A 23,840-nucleotide genomic window follows, 5' to 3' on the forward strand; every position below is an offset into this window, starting at 1 on the left:
GCATTGCTTATCACACCAGTAAAAATTCAATTATACTTGATTGGACAAACCAGAATATTTTCTACAGAGTTTGTTGAGTCTGTACTAGGTATGTACCACAATTTAACACAATTCATTTGTCTGAATTCCAAGTTTCTCAGTAAGATACCAGTAACCAGTGCAGTGAAGCTTCTGGGTGACATAGGTAACTCCAGAGCAACATAAAGATTTCCACATTTAACTGCACATATGTGGATTCCAGATGTTGCTGCCTTTAGTTCCTTAATGATGGTGAGCATTAGGAACCTCACCATTATTGTTATTGCAAAATCTGGGCTAGTGTGTCAGCCATGGCTCAGAGGTAGCACTCTCACTTCTAAGTCAGAAGATAGTTGTTGGGATTTTCTGCTGTCCCGCTAGTGGGATCTTCTGACCCTGCTGAAGACGACCCTGGCAGCGGAGGATGTGAACAACGGGACATTCAGTTGACAGTGGCCAGCCGCCTCCACCACTGCTAAACATGCCGTGGCAGGAATGGAAAAATTATGAATAGCGGTCATTTTTGATTTGATTTGGCACAGTAGTGCGGTACGGTGGCACAGTGGTTAGCACTGCTGCCTCACAGCACCAGGGATCTGTGTTCGATTCCTGGCTTGGGTCACTGTCTGTGCGGACTCTGCACGTTTTCCGTGTCTGCATGGGTTTCCTCCGGGTGCTCCGATTTTCTCCCACAGTCTGAAAGACATGCTGGTTAGGTGCATTGGCCATGCTAAATTCTCTGTCAATGTACCCGAACAGGCACCGGAGTGTAGCGACTAGGGGATTGTCACAGTAACTTCATTGAAGTGTAAATGTAAACCTACTTGTGACACTAATAAATAAACTTAAAGCTACATGCTAAATTTAAAAAAAGAACACATACAAGTGTATACAAGAGAGTCATTTCAAAGTGATAACATTGATTGCAGATGTCAGCAATAAATTACAAACTGCAGTTTACACTATCTCCTGAACCCCTTTATCAGGTTACCATTGTGCATTTATTTTGAGGTACTTATTTCATTGAATTCTCTTTTTATATTCTGAGCGCTTTCTCTGCACATAAAGGTAATGACTGAATGCAGAAGAATGGAACAATTCTCCATCTTTATGAATCATCACAATACTAGACAATGGAAATATTGTTCTGTGCCACATGGTACATTTTTAAATTTTACGTGCATTTCTCCCAAGCTAAAACCAGATCGAATTCCTGATAATCTCACATTCCTTTGCACACGTATTAAACTCCATTACCTTTTCCTTGATTTTAACCATATTCTTTTTGTAAATGAATAAAATTATGACACTTCAACAACAGTGATGCCTTTGCACAATGCATCATTGCATTTAACAGTATCACATTTCCCAAGAATCAGTCAGAGAATCATCACAAATTATGAGCTTGATACCTGAAGGTGTATCCCCTTACATAATCATTTTCAGTAATTAGCATTGCTTAACCAGGGGGGTTTTATGATTTTTTAAATTGTTGTTGGAGATTTAATTTTTACTATGAATTATTCACTAATAATGAGCACTGTCTTGTTGGATTCATTTTGCCTCGGAAGGAATTTATCATTTACTTATAATACGTTTGAAACATAACATGAAAGTGCAACAAAGTACTGGCCATTTTGATTGTTCAAAGTGTGTTTTATTGATTTTAATAAGATATTGCAACAGACAGGTATGGAATGAACACCCACCAACAGCTCCTATCTTGGTTTCTCTACCATTGAGGCTTGTTACTAGAGGGCCAGGGCACACTCATGCTGCAGCCTGACAAGTGTGATGAAATGGTCTTTCTTAACTAAACTCGTAAACCACAGGGTAATAAAACTCAATCTTCTGTGAAATCCAATTAAGTCATTATCTGACTGATTGTATCTTTAATTGAAAACAGAAGTGACAGTAAATTTCTGTGATATATCAGGATCAATCGATACTACCATACAATTTGGTCTCAAGAAGTGATTTATAATGTCAGACCTATATAGGTAACTCAACATTATTCTCTCTAAAACCACTGGTGGATGAAATTAAGAGTAAGTGCATTTAATAAAAAAAACAAGATGGCCAAGTTATTGATTACAATGGATGTGGTGAAATCAAAGAGACATTTTTAATGCAGAAAGCAAAGAAAATACAAGTAATTTCTTTTTTTTTCTATCCAGCATCAAATATATATCTGCCAAGAAATTCAATTCAATTCAAGAATTTCATCCGACATTAAGTCAGCGACGACTGTATATGTCCTTGATGCTTACAATCATGTTATCACAGATATTCTATAAAAGGACAAAAACTTACAACACAGAACCAAATTGTTCTAAAACACTTGGTAAAATGCATTAATGTAAACAACACCAGCAAAAATGATTACTGTTTAGTAACAGTAAGCAAGGCATGATTTCTTCAAGGTTTTTTTGTAATGAAAGTCAGGAAATTATTTTTATGAAATCCATTTAAAAATCTAAAATTGGGTGAAAATATTAAATGTTCAAAATGTCAAGTTTGAGATTCACTGGAGACATTCACCAGAACTTGTAACTTCAGGTGTAAATGTGTGATATTGGATGGGCCTGTTCCTCCTCGCATTCCACCCTCCCCCCGCACACCCCCCTGGGTCAAAGGCAAATTGGGTGGAGTTTATGCTCAGTTAATGCAGTATTGCCCTTTTACACCCCTGCCAACACTGAAATCTCTGCCCACTATGAAGAACAAGTTGGGTGAAATGACTCTTTTAATTACATTTCTTTCATGCAAGACTTGTGAATAGGAAATCAGAATCACAGCGTCCTGTTTTTTTTCTCAGATCATCATCAGAGCAAACTCTGGGAGTCAGGAAGACCTCCTCTGCGTGCTAAGTGTTAAAAGACATTGTAAACACAGCAACAAGATTTAGTCTTATTGCTACTCGCAGTAAAATCATAAATACGCTCCTTCAGAACACTTTCAACTAATATACAAAATCTTCCTACTCTCTTTACAATGTCACTAACACAGTGATCAGGAGAAATGTTTACCAGATTTCAACAGTTAAAAGTGATTCCCCATTTTGAGTGCATGGTTTTAAGACTTGGCAACAATGAGCAATTATTTCTGCCTTTTGCAAAGAGGGATTGAATTAGAATATAGTCTGGTTTTACCAGTTTAACCCTAAAAATTCATGCCTTAACAGTAACACTTTCACAAATAAGCAATTTTTAAAAAGATTTTTCTGTTTATAACGTTTTCCAATCCCCTACATAAAAATAAACAAGTTCATATAGTGAGTTATTTTAATGAGTAAAAAAAAAGCCAGAAAAAGGAACACTTTGTGTGTACTCACATTACAAGTTTAGCATCAGTAGGCTTTGCCTGATTCCAGCTTGAATGTCACTACTAAACATTTGTAGTAGAAAGCAATGTTAAGGACTGAAGTGACTCTGAAGTCAAGTGGAATGAGACATCCCTTCCCATTTTGTTTCAGTGTCACTGTATGTGCTCTGCAACTACAGGATGGGTCCAAATTGAAACCTCTTCATACTGACGTTACAGCTGCAGTGTAAATGCATCCGATTCAAAGAAGTTATGCTTTAGACAGGCCACTTAAGTGGAAGAATGGTTCATACTGCAATTCCACAGATAATGATTTGGCATAGCAGTCTGTAATAGGTAAGAGAACCAAATCTAAGAAGAAGTCTAAGGATAAAAAATGGCACAGCTATGATCTTCCACTCTACTAGGGCTTCTATTTTATAGGAACTAGGCCACCAGATATTGCATTTTCTTTCCCTTCTACATCTCATTTGCAGCTAACCAATTCCGTGGACATGGGTTGCAACAGGACAGATGTATAAGTGAGATTATTGCATCTGTCACCAGCAATACTGGACTTTAAAATAATTGAAAGGACTTGTAGGAAAGACCGGTAAGAAGGGTTTGCTATACTAAAGAAAATTAACTTCAAAAAACCCAAAGGCGAAAGAGAAAAATAAATGGACGCAAAGGTGGGAAAACACAAAATTTCTTGGGGGTGAATTTTGATGGGGGGAGGGAAAGATTGTGGGGATGGTTTGCAATCATTTGTTGTAACATTAATGGGACAAGCCTTATCCACCTTGGAAAAGCGTTGTTAATCTGGAGCCCCATGGCCCTTCATCTGAGATGGGTTGGAGGACCCCCTGCAGAAAGTCCTCCCCTACCCACATAATTTTGTAATGTCAACACTGATTACATGTAACACGCAGAGGTTGAGCTCTTCCCCAGACTGAGTTGTTTTCATTTAATACAAGCATCCGTCTTAAATTTAACACATAAAAGAAATGGCCTTCCTGTGCCAATTTGTTCTGAATTTGCTGAATGTAGAATCTTTTCTACATTCTGGTGGAAAAATATCATACACACATACATAAACACGCATATATGCAAATAAATAAAAATAAAATTAACAATAATTGCACATGCATCAAACCAAATGCAGAAACACCCTGCACACATTACAGTTGAAAGTTACTTTACAGACAAACAGAATATTCTTAAAATGACCCACTATATGGCAATGCTGCAAAATATACTTAATTTTCATTTGCCACCCTAGACTAGTTTGCGACAAAAACCTGATAAGGACAAAGTATCAATGCCTTCAGCGTTTGCTTTTGACTGTGTCACAGTTATTATATGAAATACAATACTATACATATTCAACTTATTATACAAGCATTGAGGTTGCATACAAAGGTCTTAAGTACTGTTTGAACTTTATAGTTTTGTTTAATGATTACTTTGGGTACAGGGGAAAAAAACGGTGTTAAACAAATTCTGGTCTGATTTTCAGCAAGTTCATGATATAAGAACATCTTATCGCTTGTGATTTTCTTTTATGTAAAAATTCACATTCTTATCTTCAGTGCTTAATTTACAAAATGTAAATGAATGATTATTGAAGAGAAAACATCATCCACCACCACTGGGGTACATATATGTGGGGGCAGATGAGAGGTTTATTCATGGTTGCAAACCTTAACAAGGTTGGACTTTTGAGTCTTTCATTTTCTCAAAAAGTAATTTATATCATTAACAAACAGAAACAAACTGGGACATGAATCTAGATGTTTGTTATTTTTATCTGCAGTTTGAAAGATTTTACTAGGTTGTGTTTCTAATTAAGTTAGAAATACCCACCACTCCCGAGTATCAAGGGTATATCATGTTTTCACTATTTTCTTGGTTAAATATTATGTAGGCGGAAGTTGCTTTGTTTGATTAGTAATGAACGTGTTTGTACCAAATGTGTTTGCCTTTTAGTGGAAGCATTTTTTTGTAATGAGTTGCTACCTTTACTAAAATTGCAGAACAGGGGAATTTCATGAGAACATGCTACTAATATTGCACAGTGGAATTTCAATCACATGGTTGGCTAGGGTGAAAAATAGCAAATTTCATGGCTTATGCATGAACTTAATAAAAAACATATCAAATCTCAATATCCAACTTCAATTTTGCCCTGAGAAAAATTAAGAAAACCTGAATGACATGTAATACAGATCGAGGGGTGTGGACATTTATTTGGATGCCAAACCAATTTGGTTGACCCATGCTTACCAAAGAGTCTGACAAATCCTGATACGAAGTCACGACTTTAGTGATCAGTTCTTGCTAATTATACAGTGATTTATTTTGACAAGATAAATTTTATATAGCCTTTGATTACAAAAAAATGTGCAATCTGTGAGCATGTGTAAAGCTTTCAGTCTCGCATATGCAAATTGCAGTTCAAAAAAGATCACAAAATCTGTTATGGCCCATACAGTTGCCAGACCTTTGAAAATCAGCCCATTGTTCAACAACTAATTAGACTGCCCATGTGTACACATGATGCGTAAAAATTTGTATCTGTTAATTCAGAGCCAAAGAACAGTGTATGCAGCCTGGCAAAAAATACACCATCAAGTAATGCTTTCAGTCAGGGTGGCAAAGGGTTAGTAATTAATTGCTGTGGCATTATTTATTGAACTGTAGTTTTTGAAACTATTCAACAACAGTGTAAGAAATACAACAAAAACAGTTTTTCTCCATTTTAGCAGATGCTAAAATACTCTTTTCAGATTCATGCTTTGTAATTCCAGCAGTTTAAGCATCACTCTCATTACTCACTCTGCACTCTCAATAATGGAATCGACAGAGAAGGTGCCAGACTCGGTGACAGATTCACACTCTTGTTTAATGCTTCCGGTGCTGACAGGGGAGCTGCTGGACAGAGAGATCAAACCTGAGTCCTGACTACTGGAAGGTGAAAATACTGCAATGAAACAAATAGTAAAAACCTGGTTTAATATTTTACATGCCTCTGATACTTCATGAAAAAATAGCTTTAACCCACATGTAAATCAGATGTACACCGCATTCGGTAAGTTACATGTCTAAAAAAACCCTACAAATCAAGAGATCCTTGGTGGACCAATGGGTTAGAAAACTCCTTCCTTTTACATCTGGGGTCTGGAGTGAAATCTACCCCAAACAAATGGGATAAAAGTATCCCCTAGCTTCCAGCGATTGCTGTCTTCTGTGGAGTGAAGTTGGGCAATCTTAGTCTATGAATGGACTGCATATGGACCAGCTGCATAAAACTAATACTAAATAGGAATCTCAATCAGAGAACAGAGGATGACTGTGTGTGGGAAATTGAGTGCTGTTCAGTGGTTCAGGTTATGGCGCATTACGGTTAGAAAAACTTTCTCTGAACTGGTTGTGGAATACCTGGTCTTGGAATGCTTGGTGCTGACAATAAAGGCTTGAATGGGAAAATTGTACCCTTCCCCAGCACTAGCATCTTTACGAGAGAAGAACTTCACTAAAACATAGCATGATAGATTTGAAAAAAAAATAGACTTGGGTGAGGTGAAAGCCTACAGTTAACATATTGGGGGGGGGGGGGGGGGAGGAGGGTGGTGGTGAGGGGAGCTACCACTTTATATTAGATATAATTTACTGGTAATTTCAAAGTAACCCTTTTTCTGATGAAATTTTGTTTATCATCAGCACACTTCCTCTTTCCTCTGGTCACCATCAACAAATTTGGTCACTGGCTAGCAGGACGATTAACTCAGCTACTTTCTATTGTAATGACTGGTTTTCCTGGAGTCTTCATTCTTTTCTTCTTCAAGAAATATGGGTTTGCAAACCGAGTTCAAGGTAGAATGATAACTGACGTTTTGAATGCAATGACTGTCAATATTAATTATTTGCATTAAAATGAGAATTACAATATATCAGGTTAATTAACATACAGCCTACTGCAAATGGAACAGAGTTGTGGGGGTGGATTTCATATGCCTCAGCCGGATGTGTTTTCGGCGGATGCCCAACCACCCTCTTTCCATCCACCCCTGAACTCGCCCCCATAACATGACAAGCAGATGGCGTCAAAATCGGCAGTTCACCCGCCATACGTAAATAAATAATTGAGTCAATTGAGCTTGTTACCATGTGAACTGACCCCAATAATACACTGCCCATGCTATAATATGGTTGCTGTGGACAGTGGGGCAGGCTGTTTTTTCAAAACGTTTTTAAAAGTACGGAAAGGAACACAAGAACACAAGAAATAGAAGCAGGAGTGGGCCACCAGGCCCTTCAAGCCTATCCGGCCGTTCAATACGATCATGGCTGATCTATGCCGGCCGGCCTCAACTCCTTTTCTGTGCCATTTCCCCATAGCCCTCTATTCCTCGATCTATCAAATATTTATCCACCTCCACTTTAATGATCCAGCCTCTGCTACCCTTTGGGGCAGAGAATTTCAGAGATTCACCACCCTCTGCAAGAAGAAATTTCTATGCACCTCAGTTTTAAATGAACAGCCCTTTATCTTGTAGCTATGTCCCCTTGTCTGAGGCTCTCCGACCAGTGAAAACATCTCACCATCTACCCTGTCAAGCCCCCTCAGGATCTTATATGTTTGAATAAGTCACCCCTCACTCCTCTAAACTCAAAGAAATACAGATCCAGACTATTTAGTCTCTCTTAATAGGACAACCCTCTCATCCCAGGAATTAGCCTGGTGAATCTCCTTTGGACTGCCTCCAATGTTACTATATCCTTTCTAGGTTAAAATTGCAACAAAACTTCCCTATTTTTAAACTCCAACCCCTTTGCAATAAAGGCCAAATTGCCGTTTGCCTTCTTAACTACTTGTTGGACCTGCCTGCCAGATTTTTGTGATTCACGCACTAGAATGCCTAGATTCTTCTGTACTTCACTCCCCAAATAGATAATAATCTACCTTTTCATTCCTCCGACCAACCGAAGTGCATGGCCTCACACCTCCCCACATTAAACTCCATTTGCCATGTTTTCACCAAGTCACCCAATCTATCTGTTGCAGAATCACAATATCCTCATCACAACCTGCCCTTCCACCTATCTTCGTGTCATCAGCAAATTTGGAAACCTTACATTCTGTCCTTCCTCCAGGTCATTAATGTAAATAGTGGACAACTGCAGACCAAGAACTGATCCCTATGGTACTCCACTAGTTACATCTTTCCAGTCTGAAAAGGACCCATTTATTTCAACTTTGTTTTCTATCAGACAGCCAGTGCTCAATCCATGCTAACACACTTCCTCCAATTCCATGGACCTTTACTTTATGCACCAGCCGCTTAAGTGGCACCTTGTTAAATGCCTTTTGGAAATCTAAATACACTACATCTACAGGTTTCTCTCTATCTACTCTTCCTGTTACATCCTCAAAGAATCCGAGCAAATTTGTCAAATATGATTTGCCTTTCCTAAAACCATGCTGACTAGGTTTGATTATATTCAGCTTTCCTAAATTATTAGCTATTTCCTATTTGATTATTGACTCCAGCGTCTTGCCAATAACAGATGTTAAACTAACTGGCTTATAGTTCCCTACCTTCTGCCTGTCTCCCTTTTTGAACAAGTGTGTCACATTGGCTGTTTTCCAATCTTCCGGTACCCTCCCAGAATTTAACGAGTTACGAAAAATTGCAACCAATGGGTCCACTATCCCTGTAGCCACTTCCATTAAAACCCTAGCATGCAGTTCATTGGGTCCTGGCGACTTGTCTGCCTTTAGCCCCTTGAGTTTCTCTAATACTCTGTCGCTTGTGATTGGGATTTTTGTAAGTTCTACCATGTTATTTGAAATCAGCCCACCTGATATCTTAAGTTGCAATGTCTTCCACAGTGAAAACTGATGCAAAAGTTAATTTAACATATCTGCCATTTCTTTGGTTGCTGTTTTCAATTCATCTACCTCGTTCAATAGATTTACCTTCGCCGCCCGTTTCCTTTTTATATGTCCACAGAAACTCTGTTTGTTTAAATGCTGCATGCAAGTTTTCTCTCAAAATTCATATTTGCCCTTCTTATGAGCTTTAGTCTTTTGCTGCTGGATCCAAAAAATTCCCAGTCCTTTGGTCTTCCACTATCCCTTGTCACTTTGTATATCCTGCTTTTCAATTTAACATTATCCTTAACCTCCTTTGCTAACCATGGATTTTGCCTTTTTCTTGCGGAATCCCTCTTTTTGATTGGGATAAACTCCTGCTGACCATTTTGGATCAGCTGTTTGAATTTCTGCTCAGCTACTGACCTGTATCTCAGCTTGTTTACCCAGTTCACCTTAGACAACTCCTCCTTCATACCATTAAAATTGGTAAGTGCAAGGAGGACACAAAGAGACTGGTTAGATGAGTGGACAACAAGGTGTCCGAGATGGGGAAGTGTGAGATTATTTACTTTGTCAGTAAGAATTAAAAGCAAAACATTTTTTAAAAGGCATGAAACTTTTAAATGTTGAGATTCAGACAGAATTCAGACAGTTCTGATACAATAATACAGAAAGTTAGCTTGCAGGTTCAGCTAATAAAAGACCTGTATCTTAGCTTATTTACCCAGTTCATCTTAGACAACTCCTCCCTCATACCATTATAATTGCCCTTATTTAAGTTGAGGGCACAGTTTACGGACCTATGGCATTCACCCACAAACTGTGTCTGGAATTCTATCATATTGTGGTCACTACCCCCTAGGGGATGTTTAACTACAAGATCCCTTATTAACTTCTTTGTTACGCAAAACTAAATCTAAAATAGCCCGTTCCTGGGTAGGTTCCACAACATACTGCTCTAAAATGCATTCCTTGATGCATTCCACTAATTCTTCTTCTATATTACACTTGCTGGTTTGGTTTGTCCAATCAATAAAATCTCCCATGATAATTGCAGTTTCCTTCAAACATACCCTTGATATTTCCCCATTTATGCACTGACTTCTTGAGTCACATTATTGGTGTCTACAGACTACTCCTACTCATCTTCCTTCCCCTGCTATCCATGATTTCAACCCAAAACGATTCTACGTCACTATCCACTGCCTTTATATCATGACACAGCACTGCTCTGAAACATTCCTTAACAATGCTACCCCCACCTCCTTTCCCCTTTGGCCTGTTCTCTTGGAACATTGCGTACTCTGGAATGTTGAGCACCCAGTCCTGGTCATTGTGAAAGGTGGGAGAGAAACTATCTTCAGGGAGTGCCCTTTGCGCGTCAAAGTCACCCCCTTAGATAGTATCCTGGCTTTCTTCATACCCACTTGCTCTGCAAAACCCACTGTCCCCAACCTCAGCGTACCCGAACAGGCGCCGGAGTGTGGCGACTAGGGGATTTTCACAGTAATTTCATTGCAATGTTAATGTAAGCCTACTTGTGACACTAATAAATAAACTTAAACAAACTGGCCAAACCCACCCGGCCCAATACCTTGACTGTACCTATTTCCAGGATCCATTGGGCCTTCCTCTTGGAACTAGTTGTAGTTCTGGCTGTACCAACTACTGAGATCTTGGCACTGCCAGACAATCGGACTGGCTGGCAGCACCCGAAGGCAGGACTTCCTCCCAAGTGATGGGTGGAAGTCCAACTCTCTATCAATTTAAGCCACCTGAATCTTCCGTCCACCCTGCCCTCCTCCCTGTTATAAACTGCAGCTCGCGAATTTGGTTCCCTTTGCACATTAAAACAGCACTTCTGCTCGGCAGTATGTACAATCCCCTCGCTGAGACAGCAGTGAGACAAACCTGCTCCAATGAAATGTTCTTTAGTAGACCTTCATGATATGCAATTTCCCATGATATCTTTTCTAATGATCAAGGAGATCCAAGCATGTGTTTCTGCATGCGGCAACCATCTGAATAGTTGGCAAAGTGGTACAATGTCGCAATAACATTCCTCTGTATCACCTTGCCATTTTCTTGCCCATCTCCTAGCCTGCCTCACAACCTTTGGTCTCATTTGCATCTTTCAATCTCTTGTGAGAGACCTTGTTCACAGGTCATTGAAGGGGGTAGGACAGATGGGCAAAAAAGTATATGGCATGCTTTCCTTTAATGGACAAGGTATTAAATACAAAAGTAGGGATGTAATATTGGAACTGTACAAAATGCTGGTTAGGCCACAGCTGGAATTTTGTGTACAGTTCTGTTCACTATATTACAGAAAGGACATAATTGCTCTGCAAAGAGTACAGAGGAGATTTACAAGAATGCTGCCAGAGGTTGAAAATTGCAGCTAAGAGGAGAGATTGAATAGGTTAGAGTTGTTTTCCTTGGAACAGATGAGGCCCAATTGAAGTCAGAAATTACGAGGGATCAAGCCAAGGTTGACAGGAAAGACATGTTTCCCCTAGCTGAGGGGTCAATTATCAAGGGGCATAGATTTAAGGGTGAGCTGTAGAAGGATTAGAAGAAACGTGAGAAAAAACTTTTTCACCCAGGGTGGTAGGCAGCTGGAATTCATTGTTTAAGTTGGTGGTCGAGGCTGAAATGCTCAACTCATTTAAAAGCTACCTAAAGTACTGTAACCCGCAGGCTAGGTGCTGGAAAGTGGGATTAAAATGAATGGCCAGTTTCTTTTTTTGGCCAGCATAGACACAATGGGCTGAATGGCCTTTCAGCACTATAACTTTCCTATGGTTCTATGATCTTTCTATCATCATTGCCCCATTGACAGCTGCCCCCTGCTTGTTGAGTAGTTAGCACCAGTGAGCAGCACAGGAGGGTAATCAAAGGACCGGAAGAGACTAAGAGGTGACCGCAGAGTGAGATCGGAGGTCAGACTGGTGAGGCCAGATGTAGCAGCTCTCTGCTGACTTACAGTGAGGAACATCATAGGAGATTCAAACAAAATAAAATCCTAATAATTTTCTGTCCACTTCTGCTCTCTTTTGATTTCTGAACATTTTTAATTTAGGGTAGCAGTACTGACACATTTATCACATCAATAAACTGATAAACAGAATACAGAATCTTGGTGACTGACAAATCTCACTATTTTGACATATTCCCTGTCCCCATATCCCTTCACACTCATTTAGGATCCAGAGTGACTGGATTTAAAATACTCAACTTATATGATACAACAACCTCCACTGATAATGACCAACACTAGGGCAGCTCACTTAATTCCATGAGTGAGAAAGAATAAAAACAATCATTTTTCACTGTCATTAAAAAAACTGCTCCTAAAATATTGGGTTTAGGGAAATATTTGGAAAACATATGATCAGCACAAACCTTTAGATGAATCGGAACTATCGCTCATTTATGTTTGGGTATTCACATACAGTGTGCCAGGTACTGGTCCTTTCACTTCTAGAGGATACTTGGCTGAAATCGAGTACATTTGGAACAAAAATCTTGATAGTAGTGGTCCTTTTGTGAATTAGGTTTGGCTATCTTCACCTACAGCAGAAAACTGTGAATAATTACATACCAGACCAGCATTCTCACTCAGGTCAGGGAAAGGCTGGAGTGGAAAATTATGTTCTTCTGAGGTTGGGGTGATGATGTTTCAATGGGCAGAATGGGGCCAGCACTCTACATCCAACAATGCAACACAAGAGCTGAGTGTCTGACAGTTGAAAACATTCCACTTCAAAGCACTAATATTCCTCACACTAATGATTACAAAAACTTATTTCAACAAAAAAGTTAATTCACATTTCTGCTACTCGTCAGTTCTTGGGCCTCACTGCCATCTGGGATGAATTCTGGTTTACCATCTCCCATACCAGATCACCATGGACTTATTCCAGCTGACAAATGTGAAGCTGCTAACTTTCATTTGTGCGAGCAGATCTGCCTCAAACAGTACCATGTACCTTACATATGCAAATAGAGATCTTAAGACTGGTTGCATGACCCCAAATGAAATTGGCATACAAGTGGGTGAAGTCTGTGCCGTGCCTCCTGTGCCTAATCATTCTTGTTCAGGCACCCTAACCAGCACCTCTTAAAGAGACTACTGTTAAATACAACCAGCAAATCTTTAATGAGTTGCATTTCTGCAGTGCCCAGGAAGAGCACAAGCGGATTGTTGCTGGCTTGTTCTTGGTCCTCTCCACATCACCTCACCCCACCCAAGAATCTGCCCGAAGGCCTTGGCAGCCCAGACGCAGACCCTCCTTACCTGCGGGCCAACTCGTCATTCGAGCCAGCCGCAAATGCTGAAGCCCAGAACAACAAGCTACATCAGAATGCATCAAAGGCATCCACAGCCCGCCTGTTTCATTCACTTGGGGTCCAATGCTGAAACAAGCTCAAGCCTCTCGCTGACATCCTCAATGTGTTAACCATTTGGTACTGCAAATCGGTACAAGTTGAATTCCTCCCCCCACGTTTTCAAAAGGTGAAGGTGGGGGGAGGATGAGTGGGGAAAAACTAACAGAACGACAGGCAGTAGAAAGCACGCATTATTATCACTTACTGACCACTTTCTCCGATATTACATTAGTGAATCCCAATCTTACTTAAAGCAAAGGAATATCACATTCCTCAAATTTCTTAGCACAGCGGGTGAATTAAAATTGATAATTATTCCAACTGGGTTCTTGTTATTTTTAAATTTAATTTCATGAAATAAAAGAGAATTTCACCGCAACTGTCAAATAAAATAAACCATACAAATTGACTCAGTACCTTGAAATGTTGCCACATTTTGTGTGCGGCCTATAACTGCATGAAGACCACAATAAAAACACTAAAATTGAGAGTAGCCAAGCCATGATATTCCTGAGCCATAATAACCTATCAGATTACCAGCCACGGAAGATACATGAACCAATTGAAGGGTTCTTGACCCACCTAACCTTTACAAATAACAGCTGAGTTCAAATCCACCCACACCCCCTATTCTTGCCCAGCATAAATGTAATTATGGAGCAGGCACAGTGGTAATTTTTCTCCTCATTAACTTCCTGATTGGTTTCATCCTCGGACTCCCATACGACTGCAATCTGTCAACAATTGCAAGCAGCCAATCATTTAACAATAATGTTTGTGTAGCTAAATGCATGAGGTTCTGGCTGTGTTGCCCGTACAAATGATCATAGTGCACAGGTACATTAATGCTCACAGGTACATTAATGCTCTGCTGTTAATTTGGCTTGTGTTCATTAAGAGGAAATCTATGATGCAATTAGCAAAGTGCACAGGTAGTAGGGTGCTTTGAATGGAGCTAAATCACCACAGTCAATACAGCACTTTGGTGTAAGTGTCAGTTTATTATGTTTGATTATCTGCATTCTACCATGCAATGTAAATTAGTGTCAAGGGACTCTCCAACAGAACTGAACAGTTTACAGGGCTACTCCACTATATAAAAGATATAAAAGGCATTGGGTCCACACATTTGTTGTGTGCTTGTAAAGACAAAAAGAACCTTTGATGCTCAATTTAAGCAGCATTTGTGTTCATAGATAGAATAGACAGAGAAATAGCAATGTACCAAAATATTGTAGTCTGTTCATTCAGTAGAAGATCATTCTTCATTTTGGGAAGATACAGTCCAACCAGTACCAATGAAGGAGGTCTTGTGGCACAGTAGGTAGTGTCCCTACCTCTGAGCCAGAGCTCGATGGCCAAGGAAGGTGCGTTCCTATTACAGCCAACTGGTGTCAACCTGCAAATCCTTCCAACGTGCCTCCTAATCAGCCACGTTTGTGGTGCCCCTATCATGCTGTAAAAAGTCTCTGGTGACAGACTAGCGACCTGTTCCAGGAATTACTAGCTATAGGAACAGACAAAAGTCTGCCTTAGTGCACCACTTGGTTCGGGAAGAGAACTGGAACACCAAAGAAACATTTCTCCTACTTAAAAAAAAATATATAATCAATGGTTGAAGCCAAGATGGTTTCAGTGCAATGTAGGCACCACACTCGGGGCATTCCAATTTTCATGAAGAATTGGAAGGTTTATCACTCATACAACTTCACAAAACATGACAAAAAGTCAGCTTGCAGATACAGCAAGCAATTCAGAAGGCAAATGGAATGATGGCTTTTATTGCAGGAGGGATGGAATATAAAAGTGAATTCTTGCTACAACTGTACAAAGACATTGGTATGACCACACCTAGAGTACTATGTACAGTTTTGGTCACCTTACCATACTTGCACAGCACAGAGTTCAGAGAAAGTTCACAAAGCTCTTGGGCCTACACTCATTGAGGTTTAGTAGAATGAGAGGTGATCTTATTGAAACATGTAAGACTCTGAGGGGCATTGACAGGGTAGATGTTGAGAGGATATTTCCCCTCATGGGGGAATCTAGAACTATGGAACGCAGTTTAAAAATTTACGATTGAGCTGAGAAAGAATTTCTTCTCCGAGAGGGTCATTGGTCTTTGAAATTATCTTCTACAGAGAGCACAGGAGAGTGTGTAACTGAATATATTCAAGATTGAGTTCGATTTTCAATCTACAAGGGAGTTGAGGGTTTTGATGGTCATGCAGGAAAGTGGAGTTCAGGCCACAGTCCGATGAGCCATCATCTTATTGAATGGCAGAGCAGACCCTATGGACCAAATGACCTACTCCTGCTCCTACCTCTTATGACTTTATGAACTTTATATCAGTATGAGACGGGAGAGGACGATGGAGACGGGAGAGGTTCCAGAGGATTGCGGATGTGGTTCCTATATTCAAGAAAAGGGAATAGGGATAGCCCAGGAAATTACCGACTGGTGAGTCTAACCTCAGTGGTTGCTAAGTTGATGGAGAAGATCCTGAGGGACAGGATTTATGAACATTTAGAGAAGTTTAGTATGCTCAAAAGTAGTCAGCACGGCTTTGTCAAAGGCAAATCGTGCCTTACGAGCCTGGTGGAGTTCTTTGAAAATGTGACGAAACACATTGACGAAGGAAAAGCGGTAGGTGTGGTTTACATGGACTTCAGCAAGGCGTTCGATAAGGTCCCCCATGCAAGACTTCTCGAGAAAGTGAGAGGGCATGGGATCCAAGGGGCTGTTGCCTTGTGGATCCAGGACTGGCTTGTCTGCAGTAGGCAGAGAGTGCTTGTAGATGGGTCTTTTTCTGAATGGAGATCGGTCACCAGTGGAGTGCCCCAGGGATCTGTTCTGGGACCCTTGGTGTTTGTCATTTTCATAAATGACCCCTGGATGAGGAAGTGGAGGGATGGGTTGGTAAGTTTGCCGATGACACGAAGGTTGGTGGTGTTGTGGATAGTTTGGAGGGATGTCAGAAGCTGCAGCGTGACATAGATAGGATGCAAGACTGGGCGGAGAAGTGGCAGATGGACTTCAACCCGGATAAATGTGTAGTGGTCCATTTTGGCAGGTCAAAGGGGATGAAGGAGTATAATATCAAGGGTAAGACTCTTAGCAGTGTAGAGGATCAGAAGGACCTTGGGGTCCGGGTCCATAGGACTCTTAAATCGGCCTCGCAGGTAGAGGAGGTGGTTAAGAAGGTGTATGGTGTGCTGGCCTTCATCAATCGAGGGATTGAGTTTAAGAGTCGGGAGATAATGATGCAGCTTTATAAGACCCTCGTCAGACCCCACTTGCAGTACTGTGCTCAGTTCTGGTCGCCTCATTACAGGAGGGATGTGGAAATGATTGAAAGGGTGCAGAGAAGATTTACAAGGATGTTGCCTGGATTGGTTGGCATGCCTTATGAGGATAGGTTGAGGGAGCTCGGTCTTTTCTCCTTGGAGAGACGAAGGATGAGAGGTGACCTGATAGAGGTGTACAAGATGTTGAGAGGTATAGATCGGGTGGATTCTCGGAGGCTTTTTCCCAGGGCTGAAATGGCTGCTATGAGAGGACACAGGTTTAAGGTGCTGGGGAGTAGGTACAGAGGAGATGTCAGGGGTAAGTTTTTCACTCAGAGGGTGGTGGGTGAGTGGAATCGGCTGCCGTCAGTGGTGGTGGAGGCAAACTCGATAGGGTCTTTTAAGAGACTTTTGGATGAGTACATGGAACTTAACAGGATTGAGGGTTATAGGTAAGCCTATATATAAGCCTAGGTAGGTAGGGACATGACTGGCACAACTTGTGGGCCGAAGGGCCTGTTTGTGCTGTATTTTTTCTATGTTCTATGATTTGCCATCCTTCGGAAGCATTATACCCAAGCAGTGTGGACAAGTTTGATTTCAGCCTTGGCTCATTGGAAATACTTGTCTCTGGGTCAGAAAGTTATGGACTAAAGTCCCACTCCGGATACTTAGCATATAATCTAATGGCAGAATGGAATCTATGCAAGCTAAAGCTGTACCGTAGTGACTCCTCCTTGGATGTGCTACAGAGTCTCAAACAGATCTTTCCTATTAACCAGAAAAAGAAGCCTACAGTAGAGACCATGATTGGAGCTAGCAGTGGAGGTCAGCAACAAGAGCATACTGTGAATCTCATGGATTTTCCACACTAAGCATTTTAATGACCTATACACTTCAGGAAAAGTAGGCATAGTGACACATTTGCCTACATGCTGCTGTGCTCATCACCTCAACTTCTCACTCTGCCTTCCCAAGCCTACTGAAGCACATCACTCCTCACCCCCACTTATCTTGCAGTATTTATCACTCTTTATCTGTACTTGCTCACATCCCCATCCACTCATCTCTCTACCTTATGTAGTGTCATGCCTTTTCCTCAGTTTTCTTCCCAAATTCACACCATTCACTGAATGAATATATGCCACTAAATTCGGCCAGAGATCTCTTTTTTTTAACCTCCTTGCAATAGAAATCACGGAGAAGGAGCAACCCAGAATGGGACTATAAAACATTTCATGACTGACAAGTGCAGAGGAGGTAGTTTTGGAGATCAGAGCACTTTTGGTGAGGAACTCTTATGTGAGGAATAAAAGAATGACCAGGGTGAGGTTAGGGCCGGTCAAGGACAGTAGTGGGAACTTGTGTATGGAGTCAGTAGAGATAGGCGAGGTGATGAATGAATACTTTTCTTCAGTGTTCACCATGTTTTTGAGGAAGAGAAGGTGTTACAGGCTAATAGGCTGGAGGAAATAGATGTTTGGAGGGAGGATGTCCTGGCAGTTTTGAATAAACTGAAGGTCGATAAGTCCCCTGGGCCTGATGAAATATATCCTAGGATTCTTTGGGAGGCAAGGGATGAGATTGCAGAGCCTTTGGCTTTGATCTTTGGGTGCTCGCTGTCCACGGGGATGGTGCCAGAGGACTGGAGAATGGCGAATGTTGTTCCTCTGTTTAAGAAAGGGAATAGAAATGACCCTGGTAATTATAGACCGGTTAGTCTTACTTCGGTGGTTGGTAAATTGATGGAAAAGGTCCTTAGGGATGGGATTTACGACCATTTAGAAAGATGCGGATTAATCCGGGAAAGTCAGCACGGATTCGTGAAGGCTAAGTCGTGCCTCACAAATTTGATTGAATTTTTTTGAGGAGGTAACTAAGTGTGTTGATGAAGGTAGGGCAGTTGATGTCATATACATGGATTTTAGTAAGACGTTTGATAAGGTCCCCCATGGTCGGCTTATGATGAAAGTGAGGAGGTGTGGGATAGAGGGAAAGTTGGCCGATTGGATAGGTAACTGGCTGTCTGATTGAAGACAGAGGGTGGTGGTGGATGGAAAATTTTCAGACTGGAGGCAGGTTGCTAGCAGAGTGCCACAGGGATCAGTGCTTGGTCCTCTGCTCTTTGTGATTTTTATTAATGATTTAGAGGAGGGGGCTGAAGGGTGGATCAGTAAATTTGCTGATGACACCAAGATTGGTGGAGTAGTGGATGAGGTGGAGGGCTGTTGTAGGCTGCAAAGAGGCATAGATAGGATGCAAAGCTGGGCTGAAAAATGGCAAATGGAGTTTAACCCTGATAAATGTGAGGGGATTCATTTTGGTAGGACTAATTTAAATGTGGATTACAGGGTCAAAGGTGGAGGAACAGAGTCCTGTGGAGGACTCTGTTCCTCCACAATCTGCAGTCTTCTGAGACTGTGGAGGAACAGAGAGATCCTGGGGTCCATATCCACAGATCTCTAAAGGTTGCCACTCAAGTGGATAGAGCTGTGAAGAAGGCCTATAGTGTGTTAGCTTTTATTAATGGGGGTTTGAGTTTAAGAGCCGTGGGGTTATGCTGCAACTGTACAGGACCTTGGTGAGACCACATTTGGAATATTGTGTGCAGTTCTGGTCACCTCACTATAAGAAGGATGTGGAAGTGCTGGAAAGAGTGCAGAGGAGATTTACCAGGATGCTGCCTGGTTTGGAGGGTAGGTCTTATGAGGAAAGGTTGAGGGAGCTAGGGCTGTTCTCTCTGGAGCGGAGGAGGCTGAGGGGAGACTTAATAGAGGTTTATAAAATGATGAAGGGGATAGATAGAGTGAACGTTCAAAGACTATTTCCTCGGGTGGATGGAGCTATTACAAGGGGGCATAACTATAGGGTTCGTGGTGGGAGATATAGGAAGGATATCAGAGGTAGGTTCTTTACGCAGAGAGTGGTTGGGGTGTGGAATGGACTGCCTGCAGTGATAGTGGAGTCAGACACTTTAGGAACATTTAAGCGGTTATTGGATAGGCACATGGAGCACACCAGGATGATAGGGAGTGGGATAGCTTGATCTTGGTTTCAGATAAAGCTCGGCACAACATCGTGGGCCGAAGGGCCTGTTCTGTGCTGTACTGTTCTATGTTTTGGCAACCCTAGCGGGTTGGTGGTAGGAGACAGGGAGTTCCCAGCTGGTGACACATTTAAATAAAAGCCACCCACGTCATTTGGCACTCAATCATATTGACTTGATTTCAACAGCAAGTGAAATACAACCTTGATAATGATAACTTGTAACATCTCACTGGGACCAATTCATGTATTTTATCTCCCGCAGGCCTTCAAATGTGTATCAGCAATTAGTGGAGGTCATTGATGACAATTCTCAGCGAAGCTAAGTCTTTCCGAGAGTACACCATCACAGGAATCAGGCAGACCGTGCACCAGTTCAGATCCTCACACTTCAGTTGGGCAAGTAATCCGGTAGCTGCTTTTTACACTCTTCACAAATGAGCAAGAGCAAATGGTGAAGACACGGTCAGCAATGGGGAATTTGTGTCAGAGGATTCAGCCTTCTCCAAGCTCTGTTGCGTACAGATGCTGCACCCAAGGATTGTCGATGAAAAGGAGAATCGCTGAGCAGCAGATAACATGCCATGCATTGATAAGCCTTCAAAGTAAACCAACCACAACTACACAGTGCACCTCAAACGTGAAGAGGTGATGTCACAGGTTACTGAGTTGATATCTTCTTCTGAGGACCATAGACACAATGGACTGAGATGTGCTCCGTACTGACCCTGGATACCAACATGCCTGGCACCATTTACAGGTTATCAGATACCTTAGTCTTGGCCTTGTGGAGCAGCATTGATCTGCATTCAAGTGTTCTTCAGTACACAGTAGCAGTCAAGTGCAGCAGGGAGGGTTGAAGTAAGACATGGGAGTGGGGACTTTACTCAAAGCACTTTTCTTCTCATCCACAGCCCACCATTCAGTCAGTACCTTATATGCTGGCTTGTCTCCTGATGGCCAGATCTGCTCCTGCGTAGGCGTAGATGAAGTAGTCTTTGGTAGGGCTTTAATGACCTCCAAAATGCAAAGGACATCAGCCAAAGGCGTCTCAGTAATCAGAGCAGGGATCGGGACAGCCTGCCTCTATCACTGCTGAAGCCTCAGGGAAGTCACATCAGATTAGCAGAAAAGGGAAGAGTAAGGCTATGTAGTTGCACAATGGGATGGAAATGGGTGCCTGAGAAAATGCTAGTTTGCTAAGTTTTTGTTCCTTATTTAGCATGTTACTTTTCAGCACCTATCTGTCTTGTCCATTCTTGAGTGCTGGGTGGTGAGTGGCCTGTAATTTGTTTATGAATGTGAGAACATTGGTTGAAAGGCACCAATGGGGGGGATATTGAAGGGTAGTTGGTAAATTGTAGAACTGCTTTGAGTCAGTGGCATTGAGGAAGGATAATGGACAAGAGAAGCTTTTGCACTTTCTAGCGATATTGGTGCAATGGTGCAAGCTAAGTGAACCTTGCATTATTAATGTGAGCAGCCGGGAATGCATAGCGCTCAGTATCCAACCACCGAATTGTCGAAGGAGCATTTGAGCTGTTCAAGTTGTTCTACTTGCACAACGAAGCTTGCTGCTGTGCCAATGTTGTGCAGTGCGCATTCTGGCGACCCTGGCTGGTACATACTGAAGGATCCTCCAAATCTGTCAAAACATTGGAAGTACATCTTCAGCATGCCGAATGCCAGTTCAACTGCACATCTGGTGATGTGGCATTTAATGTAGCAGTATTGCGTTTTAGATTTGGTTAGATTTCTGGCACATATCATGAATCAAGTTTGCAGAGGATTCCTTCACATTTGACAACCACCCATTAAATCTGCTTCCAGAAACGAAGAGATTGATCAGACATCTTGGATTTCTGGAGAACAACAGCACCATTTCATCTGCCCAGTAAACTTGCACACACTTGCATGGCAATATGTTTATGGTTGCTGCACAATGATGGAGTTGTGCTTGATGAAAACGTATGGTTGTTTTGCCATGTATGTGCAATCAATGGTGCCTTGCAATTGTGGGAGTCCAAGTAGAGCCACAAAGCCAAGTGCCCATTCACTCTTCCTCGCATCATCGGGGGCTATGCTGACATAATTACCACCATGGCAAATTTACCATCAGTCATGTCTTGTGAATTTGTGTGCGGCTGATTGAAGGATCCTACATTCATCTGGGAAGAGTCTGAAAGGATCAGGAGGAAAAAAAGTTGAGGGCAGTGGACAGGCAGTGGTCATGTGAGGTCACCAGGTGCATCTTCTAGGATGCCGCAGATGTCTGACATCTTACGTGATGTCCTGAGCCTCCTGAGACACTAGACACGTCAAGGAAACTCATTATCTGACTGTAGACTCTGATATGTGGATAGCGCTCCTGTGAGCTGCACCTCTCTGCTGTGAAACCTGAAGTCTGTGAGTAGCTGTCAGGTACATGTTCTGTTGCTGATCATATTGGGCCTCATCTGAGGTCCAATCTAAGGTAATATAAGCATCCTGAAATGATACAGAAACCTCCAAAGCATAGGAAGTGACCTTTAAATTGCACGCAAGGACCAGAATTTTCTGGTCATTCCCACCCCACCACCACAAGCGATGACAGAGAATTTGGTGCTCAGGCAAAACTCCATTCACTGCAGCAAGACCAGAAAATCCCGCCAGCGTAAACGGCCGAAGAATTCCAAGCAAGATCATATGAATTAGGAATAGGGCATTCAGCACTTCCAGCCTGCACTGCCATTCAATCAAATCTTGGCTAATCTTCTATTTCAAATCCACCTTCCCACATTATCCACATATCTCTTAATTCCCTTAATATCCAATAATCTATCCATTACTGAATGAGGGCTATGACAGGGTGGGGGCGCCATGCAGGGTTGGAGCATGAAGGGGGCTGCATTCGGGGTCAGTCAGGGGGACCGATCGGGAGGGCCCCAATGCCGGCAACCCGTGTTGGGGAGGGGGTGGGGGAGGGAAAGGGTCTCCCAGTGCGCCGAGAGATCGGGGCACCTTTGCGAAACGGTGCCTGAGTGCTCTGCAGCCGGGCTCAGTGGCATGTTTATGCCACCCGTGCAAACAAATCACCACTCTCCCAAAGTGACTGGGTGTGGAATGATTGCAGCCTGGAACACCCCTGACAGTCCAGAAATTTCTCCCAATAGTTTTTTTTGAGGGGAAATTTCTGCCTAAGGACATCCAAGTTCCTCTGAATACCAACATTTTCAGCCTCTGACCAATTTAAAAATATTCTATTTTCCTATTTTTCCTATCAAAGTGGAAAATTTCACAATTCTCACCATTATATCCTATCTGCCACATTCTTGCTCACGCACTTAACCTGCCTGCGTCTTTTTGCAACTCCTTAGAGCTTACTTTCCTGTCTAGTTTTGCATCAACAGCAAACATGGGTACATTACACTCAGTTTCCTCATCTACGCCATTAATAGAGATTGTCAATAGCTGAAGTCCTACCAGTGATCCTTGTGGCACCCTCAGAGTTACACTGAAAATGACCCATTTATTCCCACTTTGTTTACTGTCCGTTAACCAATGCTCAGTCCTCGTTTGTATATTGCATCCAATCTCACAAGCTCTAACTTTTTGTAAAGAGTGCACAAAGAAACTTCCTAGTGAAAATGAATAACCCTTTTCTCACTGGCAAGTAAGAAACTAACTGAGTAGTGGGTATCCTTTGACGTCTTGGACTGAGATTGTTTCAAATCCACAAAAGGCTGCTGTGGATTTGCCTTCCACTTTCAGGAAGCCAGGAAATCTCTGGACCCAACGTTAAAAGTGAGCCCTATGTCAATATTACCCTAATTAAATGATTAGTAAATGGAAATAGGTAACCCACCTTTCCCAAGGGGGTTGTGCACAGGCAGCCCATTGTGATGGAGCCAAATGAGCAAGTTAATGGATTGGA

At 41.8% G+C, this 23,840-nt stretch overlaps 1 protein-coding gene across 1 annotated transcript in view; it reads right to left on the reverse strand.

Moving 5' to 3' along the window:
- Nucleotides 1-6,155: 6,155 nt before the first annotated feature.
- LOC144494658 (doublesex- and mab-3-related transcription factor 1-like) overlaps nucleotides 6,156-23,840 on the reverse strand; it is a 142,823-nt gene continuing 125,138 nt past the window's right edge. The window contains 1 exon segment of the mRNA XM_078213862.1: nucleotides 6,156-6,304. Within this exon segment, the coding sequence (XP_078069988.1) occupies nucleotides 6,156-6,304 (149 nt within the window).

This window comes from Mustelus asterias, chromosome 6 (genome assembly GCF_964213995.1).
Source record: "Mustelus asterias chromosome 6, sMusAst1.hap1.1, whole genome shotgun sequence".
NCBI lineage: Eukaryota > Metazoa > Chordata > Chondrichthyes > Carcharhiniformes > Triakidae > Mustelus > Mustelus asterias.